Source organism: Anopheles nili, chromosome 2, assembly GCF_943737925.1.
Source record: "Anopheles nili chromosome 2, idAnoNiliSN_F5_01, whole genome shotgun sequence".
Lineage (NCBI taxonomy): Eukaryota > Metazoa > Arthropoda > Insecta > Diptera > Culicidae > Anopheles > Anopheles nili.
The window spans coordinates 38,666,075-38,680,640 of NC_071291.1; the positions used below are offsets into that span (position 1 = coordinate 38,666,075).

Below are 14,566 nucleotides of genomic sequence, written 5' to 3' on the forward strand. Positions count from 1 at the left end.
CACTGTTCTTTTGTTGTTGTTGAATAAATGCATTCATTTATGCAAACGCAACCACATTACGAAACGTAACACTGTAAAACCAGCCAGTGGGTGCGCAGCATGCATTTATGTAGGATAATCATAAAAAATAGCTCTCATTTGGCCTTCTAGCGAAATAGCGAGCATCGCCGCGTAAAATGAAAACAGGCAAACGAAAAAACTTCCTCAATGTGTTTGTGTTACTTTATAATTTATACTGTTGGCAAACTAAATTTTAAAAGATAAGATACTAATCTTACGGGAGCATCGTTAAAACAAAATTAACCTAAAATATCGCATACTAGATCGCGAAATGACAACTGATCAAAAAGATACGATCTGATTTATTCAGTACTAGTAGCGCATCTGCTGGAGAGTTAGACACAAAGAAATATTAGTGATAAAGATTACAAATAAGGTGTGAAATGAATGTATAATTAAAAAGCAATATAAATGTACAATTTTCGTATGATGAACGAGATGGATACCTCAATTGAAGCATGTACAAACAAAGGAACTGATCGAAACTGCAGAAAATTTTATTTAAATCCAACTAATACTTTACTACGAGGTTTTGTTACGCTTCCGATCGATCCAACCGACGACCAACAGCATCTGCTACTCTTGTTCTGTTTTGCCAGTTTGTCGGTTGTGAGATTGAATGTTTTACATAGTTTTCCTCTTTATTTCAATGTGTGCTTGCTTTGTTAATTCGCTTATTCTTGTATTGATGCATATTGTTGATAGCTTTATTTAGCCATAATTTTCCCGCTCTCTGGCATTTAAACCACCAAGTACAAATCGTCGGCTGGAAGCGACCCGGCAAGGACCACTGCTTGAAGAGAGGATTTATGTTCTTTGAGATACTTGACGTTAGTCAACAAATGCGTTTGTCTCAGGTAATACCCCCACACATACACACACACATACACATATATACGATGTCCTCCCGCGGTAGCCTATTGGGTTAGTGATATTCATGCTAGCCTCTGACCGCCTATACATGCAACTGGATTCATCTGTTCACTCCCATTTTCACCGTCAACCAACCGATGGGACAAACACCATCGACCAAGCCGACGAGGAAGTGAATTTGCTTAGCGTTCTGTTCATATTTAATATATTCCAGGGTATAATATAGCATCGTTTACAATACACAACTAATTTCTTGCACCCAACGCGCTGTTTCTTCATCTCATACTCGATACCCGTTCACGTGCGCAATCTTTCGCAAGTACACTACTCCGATAATCTTTGCATTCGTCACCGGCAATGCTGCGTGCGTGCTGAGTATGTACGCAAGGGGGGATTTAGTATTCTCCGCAAGCTTCTGATTATGATAATGTTCTTAGGTCATATCTTAGCTTTAAGGGAGAAAGGTGGGTGGAACAGTGAGGAGGTGATCGTTCGTTGAGATCGCAGGAGCGTGGAGAAAGAAAAACAGAGAGCGCGCGAATGGAGAAACATGAAATTTATACATACATTCCCATGCCGTACAGCGAACCCCAGTCGACGCCCTGGAAGCTCGACATATCGACATTGGCCAGGCTGTAGCCCTGGTAGGGGTTGGTAAGTCCGGCGGCGGCCATTTGTGCCGCTGCGGCTGCCTGCTGGTTCGTCTGTTGAGGTGCCGCCTGAGTACCGACCGTGGCACCGGCCACCGATGTCGGATGTGGCACCTGCTGTGGTTGACCCTGCGCCGCCTGGTTGGCTGCCACTCCTGACAAGGGATTGACGGCGGCGGCTGCATTCGCGGCGGCGGCAGCGGCCGATGGAATGGTATATGGCGAATATCTACCGAGAAGGACGAACAAAGTTGTGGATGTGTGAGAAATGGACCATCAGAGGACCCGTTCCGGGGGAAAAATAATTGCCGTCATACGCGTACGCGTTTGCTCTTACCTAAAGCTATGCAGCGTCGGTGGATATGTTGTAAAGACTTTACCGAAACCATTTTGTACTTGCATGGCGGCGGCTGCGGCTGCCGCCTGAGCGGCCTGAGCCTGTGCCTGCACCATCAGCTGGTTGGTGGCGAGTGGGTTCACCAGTCCAGGATTTCCTCCGGCTTGGGCGGCGCCGACAAGACGCGCAGCAGCCGCCGAGTTGGGTGCGGCGGCCGCAATCGGCACACCGAGGTTGCCAAGGATGATGCGCTTCTGCAGCAACTGCTGGGCAGTGGGCGCGACCGCCTCTTTCGGTTGTGCCTTCTTGCACTCTACCTTCTTGTTTTTGATAGTGTGGAAGTGGATCTCGCAGACGCGATCGACCACATCTTCGTTCTCAAACGTTACGAATCCAAAACCACGATGGCGTTTCGTCTGCTGATCCATCAGCATCACCGTCTCTTCCACCTTGCCGAACTGGCTGAAGTAAGCTTTCACCTCCTCAGCCGACGTGTCCTGGCTAACGCCGCCCACGAAGATTTTCTTCGTTTTGTTCGACTGTGTCTTGGGGCGATTCTTGGGTGTTGCGTGTTTCGGATCGATCTTTTTGCCATCGAGCGTGTGAATTGGCACTTGAAGTACCTTGTCGACGCTGTTCGGTTCCTGGAATGTGATGAAACCAAAGCCTCTGCTTCGCTGCAGGTGGAAAACGCAGAAAAATGGAAGCGATGTAAATCAGTACGCGACTTTAGAATTTTGATCGAATGCTGTCATGCAATGGTTAAATATTGTCTTTGATGCTTACCTGTGTGACGGGATCCTTCATGATCAGAACGTCAGTAACGGTGCCAAACATACCGAAGTATTCGCTCAGCTTCTCAGACGACGTCTGCCAGCTGAGCCCACCGACGAACAGTTTACCCGGGGCCGGATCGCTGCCATTATTCGGTGTCGAGCGGCCCGATGAGCTCCCATTGCTGGCGTTTCCGCCCTTGGAGCACCCGTTAACGGTGGCACCATTGACTTGTTGCTGCTGCTGAACTTGCACCTGCTGTTGCTGCTGCACTTGCTGCTGTGCCTGTTGCTGGGCTTGCTGCTGAGCCTGCTGCTGCTGCACTTGCTGTTGCTGGAGCTGTTGCTGAATCTGTTGCTGCTGGGCCGGGTTCGGTTGGCTCTGTTGCGGTGAGAGCACTTGCGGTTGTTGCTGTGATGTTTGCGACTGTTCTCTGTAGATGTAATGAGCGGAAGAACGGAATAACATATTTGTAATGTATATGTTCATATCCATGAACATTGTGCAATATTTCAACGGTAAACTATTTTGCTCCTTTTTTTTCACTTCACTGAGAAAGTGGTACATTTGACAGTTTTTTCGATACATCCGCATGTCACAGGTTGCTATGATGTAGCGCTTTTATATAATAAATTAATTAAATTTATATAAGCAAAGCAAAGCTGTACCTACGAGTGGTTATATTTATCAGCTCAAAACGATTGTTTTCTGCACGAAGAGAGCTCGTGACTAAAATACTTTATATGAGTAAGGAAATGCAAATTAATAGCCATTACTTACCGCTTAATCTGTTGCTGTTGGCTCGCGGCAACGACTGCGGCCCCGGTTGTAAGTAAAGTGGGTTTGATTGGCACCAGAGCAGAGTGGATTTCATGAGTATCAAGAAGTCCGTTCGGGTCCAGCGTTCCGGCACTGTAAATGAGAACAGGAAAAAATAGGCAAAGTTATAATGAGTGCATTTTTCGTATTGCTGTAGAAGCAATATCTCTCGCGTGATTAAACATAATTCTAAATCTGCCACCTTATGTTTTGTACTTGGCAACAGGTTCTGCCACTGGTGGGCATTATGGTAACGGCTGTGCTTGGTTGTACATCATTTATGATATATTGTAGCTATACCCGTACGGATGTGAGGTAAGTGTAATTGTTTAGATAGTTTTTTGCGCGCCCAATTATTATAATGTCTTCATTTTCCTGTGTATTTGTTTCCAGCTTGAATCGAAAGGATTTTGAACACAACACAATGGACGTTATGAATCCGCAGAAAAGAAAGGTGAGTGATGTCTTTTTATCCGATGTATAAATCCATTCTTTCAACCAATGATAATGAATCACTGAGCCAATTGAGCTATAGCGTTTTGGAAAGGATACAATTACTAGATACTATTGTAAGAAATTCTTCCAAACATGTGATGCTGGAATTTACATGTGTTTCTGTTGGTCAATCAATTTTTGACAGTGAAAGCAAACGAGGTCATAACAGTGTAATGAACTTCCACCTCAAAGCGCTACAAGTGTTCCAGTCTTAGGCGGGAGGTCAGGCAAACGCATAAAAGCACACAAAGCCAACGACCGCAATGACAGAGAAGTCAAGTTGGCTTCTCAAAAGTGAAACCATTTTCCGTACGTCAGAATGCCCCATTTGTGATACTTTCCCTTTCTACTGGAGCTGGCAAGGGATTAATAGGTTGCGTGTTAGATAGCTAGCGTAATAGCAACGCTCATTGATCATACAAATCAAGGGTCGAAGGGAGGAGAGTATCTCCAACAGAGTGTACCAAGGTTGGTAGGTAATGGAATCGAATGTAAATCTCGAAGGATTTGCAGGTTACTCCTTAGATCATTCGAAATGACTTAAGCCATTAGACCTGCTTACAGAGCCACTGTCACATGACAGGTGCGAGCGAATTTTCTCGTAACAGAAACTGCCGGCGGATGTGCTATACTTTGGCCGGCTTTTTTCCACCAGAGCCGGCCAATCCCTTTTCCGATCACTAACACATACCTACACACAAGCAACCCTGTATTGTCCCGTTGGGTATAGAAAACAACAGGTTACAAACGTGGAACAAGGGATGATTGCACACAAATACGCGCAACCCCTCGACTGTAATGATTATCCATTTTCGAACCTCTCCTCTTTTCACCCTGCTGTGGTGGACAAAAACCCACAGCACCCATTATTTTTGTGATACATTTGTGCACCCTGGCGAAACCTCGATACGGAGTTTCCTCGGTGATACTACCGGCGAAGCGCCTTGCTAAAGGACGGCTTTTCACTACGGAAAATGTACACTTCCGAAATAGGGCGTTGAACTCGGAGCCCTGGGATGGTATATTATATGTGTGTATATATAATGTATCGCTTTTGCAGCGCTATACGCCGATGTGTTGGTGAGTCTTCGGCTCGAGCCTTCGAGAAGGGGGCCGAGCGGAAGTCTGTACGACCTAGAATTCGAGACTCTCACTCCAAAGCGGAGCACGCCGGGCGAGCACCGGAAAAGCTCCCCCGTCGGAGGAAAAGCAGGTCGGTCCTTTGCCCCGACGGTGACCGACATGCGTACGTTTGGGCGCAGGATCACACAAGGTAAACTCGGTCGGAGCGGGATTGTCTAGATGGGCCACCAATTTGCACTCATCCAGAAGCAGAACCCACTTCTGACTCTGAACCGTTTGTCACAAAATACGATCTTTGAGAACTGCAGATTTGATTTTCCTTTGATTGTGTTTTTGCATTAAAAATAAACAGAAATAAAGAGTGGGTCTATTGTGTTTGTTAGCTTAGCTATGTTGGTATTCAATCTGCACAGGAGAGCCAGAACGCTGAGTATTTTCGCTACAAATATACCGCGCACATCACATGGATGTGTTCGCATAAATCCGCAAGAACCAAACCTTAAATTATCGCTTTATGAGCAACACACTCGGTACTCATCCACAGACAGACGCGCATGCATGCTAGACAATAGTTCGCCTAGTCAAGGGGAAATTAAACCCCTTGCCTTTCAAATACCAGACGGACAAAACCCGTCCCGGACACTCGCGTCAAACCGAGAGCTGTGACAGCAGTTTGTGAGTTTGTAAGTTTCCTTCGTTTCGTCGGCTAAACTCGCATAAACTCTCCACGGGGAAATGCTATTGATTTTCGTCCCTTTCAGTCGTGCACCCTTTTTTTTGCATGTTTCCGTATTAACGCTACAGGGATCCCTTCAATCCAGGCGCTTGCAAACAGGAAAACGTGCACGCCAGCGAGAGAGAGAGAGTTTGCAAATTGCGATTATGAAATTTATGGGATACGTGAGCACGGGACGATCCCGAGACAGAGAAGGCAAACGAGCCTTGCATGGCCATTGCGGGAAGAACCAGGATTCGGGCTTCCGAAACAGGGTGACCCGCAAGCGGCGATACCGATTTGACGTCATCGATGGGAATCGCTCTGGCACACGGACGATTCGAGTGCACCAACACACCGGGCACCATCGAGCGCACACCCAAAAAGGCTCGATTTCTTGGTCAGGTGTTGAAACGAAACCAACGCCCGTTCTGCGCATGCCCGCGGAGAGGACGCTTTTCGGTCACCCTACGCACGAGATGTGTGTGTGCTATAATACAAACACCATCGCAACGTTAGTCCTAAATATGAGGCGTATCATCGCGCTGGGAATAAATGGACGAGCTTGTTCTGGTTCTCCCGGCCATCGTAGAGGCTCGTCTCTTCTCCTCGTTGTCGTCGTCGCCGTCGTTGTCCTTCCGGATGCTGGCTACCGTGGGAGCGTTGAGCAAATGAACGAACTTCCAAAGGACTCACCATCTCAGGGAAAAGGAGTGTGGAGCATAGCGTCAAATGTGTGCCGCTCCCAGCGAAATGCCCATGGTTAGCATTTCGTCCTCTTCTGGGTGTGCGCACCCACACGCGCACACACACACACTACACCTTATGCACGGCGTCGGCGATTAAGCAGACAGCCAACCCCCGATAGCCAGCAGCCAAATGTCCTGGATCGGGCGCGCGTGCGTGCGTGCGTGCGCGGTTTTTGCGACTGCTGGTTACGCGTGTGGGTGAGAACATCCTGTATCCGTGTGACTTTTGGTGTGTTGTCATGGCCACCTTTCGGACGGGCTGGCGCCGAATAAAGGTAAAAGCCATCGCTTTAGTCGCAGAGTTTCGCTCGAGTGGTGCATACGTGTGCGCGCACCCGAGGCCAGTTAGTGAACGAAGGTCCTTTTCTTGTGCTTTTGCTACGCACACGCAAATAGTTTCATCACTGGGCAGCCATTGGCGGAGTACTGGGGTGGGTGTATTTTTTCCAGCAGTCAGCAAAAGGGCCCAGAAAAGACGCTTCTGATTCTTCGGTTTCCACCGCCGAGGGTGTGCTGGTGTCCGGACGAACGGTGCCCAAAAGGACGCTCCTCCTCGACGAGCGAATCGTCACACCAGGAAGGATTTTTCTCTTTCCATTCCCTCCGGCTCACTCGAGCACCGTTGGCAAGGAAGCCGCTCTAGGAAGGATCGAGCCTTTGGCGTAGCGTTAGTACGCGCTCCATTGCCTGCCATCCATCTCTTATCATACGCGTGTGGTGTGCGTACAAGGATGTGCGCGCGCGCGCACACAGGAGTTAGTGTGTGGTTGCTCCTAGCCCTTACGGTAATACACACCGCTACATCCTGCAACCCACCCACTGGTGGCAGAGGTGGGTGAGAGCGCAAAAGTGGGTGGTGGTTGTGGGCAAAGTAGGTTGAAATGAAGTACGCGACCGCACACTCACACATATGCCAGCGGTCACATTCTCTCGCTCTCTCTCTCTCTTTTGCGGTGAAACACGCGGCGCGTGTTAGCACAACTACGCCACCGGATTTTCCGGGGAAAAAACGACCGACGACAGACACAGCAGCGATTCGGGATCTGTGTCCTGTCGACGCACGGTCGCGGAGCAGCGTACCGCGCTGGTGGAGCTTTTCTTCAAGCCCGCTCGCGCTGCCTGGGACGAGGGCACGTGCTGCGTGTGAGAGAACCGCCACCAGAAGGGCGAGAGGTCCTCGCGCTTTCGGATCGAGTCGATATCATTCCGCGGTACCGTTGCTGCCGACAGCAGCAGCAGCAGCAGCAGCAGTACCAGACCAGTGCAAAGGTGCGCGATGAACAACACGCCATTTTTGCCGTGCGTGCGGCAGGCGAATTTCGTTCGAAAGTGACGAGGCCAAGTGGCCAAGTGACAAGACCAAAAAAGGGGTGGCTCGACCGCTCGTTCATTCTTCGAGCCGCGTACACGCGAAAAGCAGAGTTAGTGCTGCAACACGAAGGATCCGGCGGTCCGGGAGAGCGAATCTCTTCACGTCCGCATCCCGACACTGGGGCCTCAACAACCTCTAGCAATCGGTGATATTGTCCTGTCACAGCAGTACTTTTTGTCTAGTTTACTGTTGTTTCGGGACATTTCCACCGATGCTAGGGTTTTCATCCATCTACTGCTGCCGTCAGGATCGTAGCGCAACGCAAGAAGCGAAACAGTTTCACAGTCGAAGGAGCGACACCGCCGGGTCAGTGTAGCTCGGACGCCCCACTTTAGTGTGTACCGGTGTATCGACTCTCTGCCTTCTTCCCTCATCCACACCCATATCTCCACTCCGCTAACTGGAGCAGCTCGGGGTGAACCTGGGGATGAAGGTTTCGATCAACTGTTGTAATTGGATTAAGCGTTTCTGTCGCATCGGTGCAGGCGTTGGTCCGGTGGATCGACAAACCCCCCTTAAGCTTCAAGCCGTAATCGTGCCCTGGTGGAAAAGGAAATTCGAATTCAAACGCACCCAGTGGCAGCGGGAAGAAGAACAAGAACACGACTCCACATTAGACTCCTCGCAGACCAACCCTACTATTCAAGATGGCGACGTCGTACGGCACACAGGCATTCTGGCCTCCGGTTTTCCTCGCTCTCTCGCTCGTTGTTTCCCCGAATATTGTCCCTCTCTCACTTACTCTCTCTCTCTCTCTCTCTCCTGCGCTTTCTTCGTTAAAATCAGCTTCGTTTTCATGTGTTCATTATCTGGACGTCATTGAGAAGGCCGTCCACCGCCGCTCCTCCTTGGATAAGGAAAATCCTACCCAAAAACCAGAACCTCTTAAGTAGTAGTGCAGACACTAGCAACAGAAAAAAGGGGAATGTGCACAGTCAGCGGAAAAATTGTGTGGCCCACGCCGCCAACAATGGCGAACGTGTAAGCGCGGGCCTCGCGATTATCGATCTCCGCGAGACTTCTCCCGGGTCGGGAACGACGCAAACCGTTTCCGCAAACCACTCGGAGATGGGTAGCGAGGATGTAGGACATGTAGGACAAATACGAACGGCGATACGAGAGAATATTTTGCACCCCTTGCAGAATGTGCCAGGCTGTCGCGGAAAGCGTAAAGTGCCGACCTGGTCGCATTTGCCTAATTTGGGCTTAATAATAAGCATTGGCTTTTTATTAAGACTTCTTCAGGGATTCGACGGAAGCTCATAGACACTGCACGCACACGTACACGCAGTAATGTGCCTTTCTCGCGAGGACAATAGTGAAGCGGAAGGAAATGCTTCCCTCGCAAGGTTCTTTGCAAGCGTGTGCAGCAGCAGTAGCGGCACCATGTGAAAGGAAGAAGGAACCAAATTATTGATTTCCGCGAGCCACGAGGCGGAGTGCTAGATGTTTCCCAAGCCCACGACAGGATCAACGAAATCCAAAGGGATACAAGAAGAGAGAGAGAGAGAGCGAAAGCAACCTGGAGACAGAGAGCGGGAGAGCCAGAGCGAAGGGAACAAAAAAAAACCCACCGAGTGGTGTATCTTTGCATAAAAACCGGGGTGCGGCGGCGCGCCTCACAGGCCCTTGGGGTGAAATGGAATTTCCATACCCCTAAGGAGGGCAACCCCACCCTAAAACGAATGCGTTTCGCTAGATCCGCCGGTCATGTGACGTACTCGCGCGAGGAGTAGCCGTTTTATTCTCTATAACTGGTGCTGTTTTTTTTTCTTTGCTCAAACACGAGTGTCCTTTACTCACTGCTCTAACGCTTTTAATTGTAATAAATCGTTAGCGAAAAAAACAACATACATCAAGAGCCTGAAAGGTTCAAACCTTGATGAAATGAAAGTTCCCCATCTCATGGACCTAAATGCCCGCCGGTGAGTCTGAAACCGGAGGATGCTGATGAAAAACAGTCATCGCTGTTCCTAGGAAATTATGCCTCCGGACATTCACCACCCATTCGATGACAGGGTGATCCCAACCCCACTGCGAACCATAGTTAGGGAGAGCTCGCGTATGGTCCTTTAATTGAATATTAAAGATACAGCCCACGGATACACGCACACTACACTCTCGTGGTACACATCAAAGGACTTTCGCGTGTTTTTTGAGAATACACACTTGCTCTAGACATATATACTCTCTCACTCTGTCGATCTCTTTCTCTCTTTCGGTGGCCATGTCGGTTGACAATGCGCATACAATCAAAAAATATCCAACGCGCACGCAACCACCACTGGCCAAACGCGATACAGTCTCAATGTTATGTGCTCCGTATGAGGAAAAAACACAGTGTTTTTCCGACCCATGTCACACGCTAGTGTTGGTTGGTGGAATACATTCGGTGTTGCGGGAATGCAAAAAGTGGGAAAGGGTTCGTCCGCGCGAGGCATTAATCAAAAAGGGAAAGCGCAACGATTGCGAGCTACCCGCCGGCTGGGGATTCGCGGTGATCCCACTGGTCAGGTCCATTCATCATGAAAAGACAGGCGAATTAGAATGGTTCCTATTGCGATGCCCACCTTGATATCGTGGTCCTCAGAGACGCTGAGCTCTACTCCAGAAGCCGAACGAAAACATCGATCTTTTTTGTAGGGCTTGCCGTTTACTAGGGGAATATATAATTATTTTTTTACACTCAGTACGATTTATGTGTTTTGAGCTTTTTGTCTATTCATAAGCATGGAAATAGAGCGAAATAATAAATGGACGAAAACTATCTCAGTTTACTTTTTATCGGTTACTGTGAGCAGAAACACTGTGCGGTCATGCGCACTGAACCGCCCATGAGCTGGGTGAAAAAAGGGAAAGCGAACGATGACCATCATTCGTTTGGTTGGGTATTGACGGAAAGCACCGTTGGAAAGGATCATAAAAGAATATCCTGCCATTTTCCACCGTTAAACATGCGCAGCACACAGCCTTTCAGGCTCCCTAAACCGTCGTGTGTTAGTGACGAAGGATATTTTCGTCTTCAAAAGATGCTTTTAATCCTTGAGGGCTTTGTAGTACACGGTATTCGCCACCAGGCGGCTCCATGTGTCTATGGAAGCTTGGAGTGCTTACGCTAGCCACCACTAGGTGGCGTTTCAGTTCGTATCCTAAATATCCTTTGGAGTCCACGCTAACCCAGCCGAAGGATATTTAGCCGCTATCCACATTTCCTTCGTCGCGTGCTACCCACAACTGGAATATAGCATTTATTGCAAAGCTGCAGCGCGAAAACCATTGCGCTCTTCACTGGGCTGGTCCTTCCCTGTTGCGTAACAGCTCGTATACGTTGAAGCGCAAGCAAAAAACCCGCCCACACAGTCTGACAGAACTGACACGGGACGGCACTAAACGGATACGAGTGCTGTTGGGGCCTTCCGGCGGCACGAAATCAAAATTAAAGCGTTTTACGATTTACGTTTGAAGGCGCCATAACTCGCCTCACGTCGAGGCAACAACAAGCTTTGGGCGTTTTCAATTTTTCCGACAAAACCTACAAAGTTGACGTTCAACATCCAAACATCGTCGCGCTCTGGCTAGAGAAGGAGCGTAACTAAACAACCGAACCGAAAGCAAACAAATAAATCAAACCATTTCGAACGAGCAAGAACCCGTCTCGTTTGATCGATACGAGCATTCGGTGATAAAGCTATAATGGACGAAATAAAAAAGTGTATCCGTACAAGGTGAACTAGAACGAACCCAGCGCTACGGAATGGCATTACCGAGGGTGAACGGAAGCAAACCTTCGGTGCAACTGTTCGCAAGTTTTGTTCATTAATTACGTTGGGCAGAGCGATGCTAGGTACAAACTCTGGACAGACAACCCATCAGATCAGAACCAGCAAGTGCATGATTTTAATGAGTGCTTTAAGCTCGTGCAACTTATCCTTGTTCGCTCGCGACGCGCACAGACCGGAACCGGAACCAATGGTGACTACTGACCAGTCGGTGGGAGAATACGTTTCGTGCACTCCTCGTGCACTAACACGACATAAATAATCCATTCGATTCGTCCTGCACCCTTCCCCCATGCACTCCTCAATCTATCATATCGCTGTGGGCTTCTATTTTTTGTCCCTATCCTGCGCACTAGGTCGTTTTATGCTCTAGTGTTTTTTTCCGCTTCCAAGGGCAGCGTAATAAACAAACGCCCAAACGGAAGCACACCAAACAAAAAAAAACCCCAAACCTACATACGGTGGAAAGCCGAACAGGACAGAGTTTTGGTGAGGGAAAAGCAATGCGAAGTTTGATGAGAATTTATTGCCCCCCTCGTCGCTTTCTCGCTGGCGCAACACGCAATCCTGAGCCTATCTGTTTCTCTCTCGAACACTCTCTCGGAGGTGGGAGGACGAATAAAAAGCTTAACATATTTCGACCGCGGGATCCACCCGACGTTTGGCCGTTTTCGGCGGGCGGATAGCCCGATCACGTGGTCTCAAAGTGCGGGGGAAATTGTTTGGCTAACCTCAAACTGAATCACCCCAAATCTCACCCACCTCGATATGTAGGTTGCTGAAGCAAAAAAAACTTCAGTCAAATGAATAAATAATAAAACATTGGCAATTGAGAAAACGTGCCACAATCGAGACATCCGCAACCAGCAGGGGTTGAAGGTGGCATATCCTTTTTTTTCGCTGAAGGATAGCCCCGTTTACTAACGGGCTAGAATGTATCGTGCAAGTGGAGCAATACGGACAGGCGGTATTTGCTTCGTGCACTCCTCCTTCTACTCATGGGGAAAGAAGACACCGGTGCTATATCATTTCATAGCTGTCGTTTCTACTGAGGAGGTCCTGTGTTCGCCCGTCCAGTTTTGCTATCGATCACACGACGCGGCAACGCGAACAGGACCACCCGCTCTATCAACCCGGCGCAAACATGCCAAGGATACTGAAATGTGGCCCGCTTCTTCGCGTTTTTCTTGCCCCGTCGTCGAATCCATCTCGTGATTGCGAAAGGCTGGCGCAAAGAAAGAAGTTAATGACAATGGGACCGTGTGCTCGCGAAGCGAAAGGGAAAGCCCGGTCAAAGGGAACGCCGCGGTGGTAGGTAGCGAGAAGTTTTGCTTAGCCCGAGCAAAATAGATAAGACTGCCATATCCTGTTTCCGTCGCCTGTACCGAACCGTGTTGTGGGAAGAAACCGAAGCCAAACACAAGCCCCCAGCCAAAGAAGAAACGCTTTTCTGTGGGCTTTTTTTTCTCTCTACCGTTTCGTGCAATTTTCTGCCTTCGTCCTTTTACCTTGCGCGAAAAAAAAATCCCTCCAGGATTCTGGTCGGCAGCGGTGTTCGCTGGAGCCGATTTCATTGACCACCATCCACCTTCATCATCATCAACACTGCGAAGAGAGATAGATAGGAATGGCGTATCTCGAGGCGGCGGGGATTAGCCGCGCGATAAAGAGCGAGTCTAAGGACGACAAAAAAAGGCAAGATGCAAGCGCCCTCATCATCGTTTTCGGCTGCTCGAGATGATGAACGGCTTCTAATTCGTCAACATCTTTGCAAAGGAGCGCGAGCTTCCGCCGGGTCCAGATTCGGCACCGATATTGGGAGTACGGGGTTGGCATTAGAAAAGACCAAAAAAAAGAATCCTCCGTCTTAGGGCGAATCAGGATACTTTTGGTCACGTGATCGCTTTTAAGCTCACCGTGCCAGCCAACGCGAACAGTGGAAGAATACGGAAAAGAGCAAGAGCAGGAGAGAGCGAGTGGTGAGAAGAAGAGATTTACGAACATTGTCAGCATAATTGTATCCTGTCGAAAAGTTGTCCCCATAATCCCCCCTGGAGGACGGAGGAACGGTTTATGCCTTTTATTCTTTGGCAAACATCGTAAAACAAATCTCTTCCCCTTCAGGAGACTCGATAAACCAAGCGCGAGGATAATCAAAGTATTTATTCATCGTTTGATCGATAAACAGGATTATGCAATTATATTAGCGAGCAACCATTCGAACCGGAAACGAGAGATAGCGGGCCGAAAATCGAAAACGTGTACATCGCCACGAATGAGCGTGGCAGCCCCCTGCCAACGGTGAAAAACGTGGGGAAAACTTTGGATACGAATGGGAAATAGAAACATAAAAACACACTACCACGACTATCCTTTCTGCGAGGGGTGGCGGTGAATAAAAAAAATGGACGAATTTGTGCCCGTTTGTCACACACCTTCACCTTCCAGGTTTCAAGCCCGGAAGTTTGACGAGGGTTTGTTCCGTGCTTCGTGTCCAGGAGTTGTCAAGGAACATCAATATTCGGAGTGAAACACTTTTCACGAATGGTTTATTAATTAATTATGTCGAATACACACCGTGGGTTAACGCTAGGATTGCGGAGACATAAAATATAACATCAAAATGATACGGTTTCAAACCATTCGTGTTAATATACGGTACGAAAGGAAGAAAAATATCATTTAGCCATTTTTTTGCGCCGGAAGCAACTCAAGCTAACGGACTTTCGAATTCGTCGGTGCTGGTATCAAGATCTGGATGTTTGCACCCAGCTTTGGGGTGCCTTTTCGCAAGAGTTTGTCGGTAGAACGTAATTACTTCACAGCAGTTTTCCTTCATTTGCTACAAACCAACCGAGAC

General features: G+C 48.5%; 2 protein-coding genes across 2 annotated transcripts in view; one reads left to right on the top strand and one right to left on the bottom strand.

The window, feature by feature from the left end:
• LOC128731218 (uncharacterized) overlaps positions 1-14,566 on the top strand; it is a 44,800-nt gene that overhangs the window by 15,364 nt on the left and 14,870 nt on the right. Inside the window, exons 3-4 of the mRNA XM_053824323.1 lie at positions 3,740-3,828; positions 3,907-3,967. Of these exons, the coding sequence (XP_053680298.1) occupies positions 3,740-3,828; positions 3,907-3,967 (150 nt within the window). The remainder of the gene's footprint in view (positions 1-3,739; positions 3,829-3,906; positions 3,968-14,566) is intronic.
• Positions 1-14,566, bottom strand: part of LOC128731215 (RNA-binding protein Musashi homolog 1) — a 73,734-nt gene that overhangs the window by 2,735 nt on the left and 56,433 nt on the right. The window contains exons 4-7 of the mRNA XM_053824321.1: positions 3,475-3,606; positions 2,707-3,127; positions 1,921-2,597; positions 1,501-1,812 (exon numbers count right to left, since the gene is read on the bottom strand). Of these exons, the coding sequence (XP_053680296.1) occupies positions 1,501-1,812; positions 1,921-2,597; positions 2,707-3,127; positions 3,475-3,606 (1,542 nt within the window). The remainder of the gene's footprint in view (positions 1-1,500; positions 1,813-1,920; positions 2,598-2,706; positions 3,128-3,474; positions 3,607-14,566) is intronic.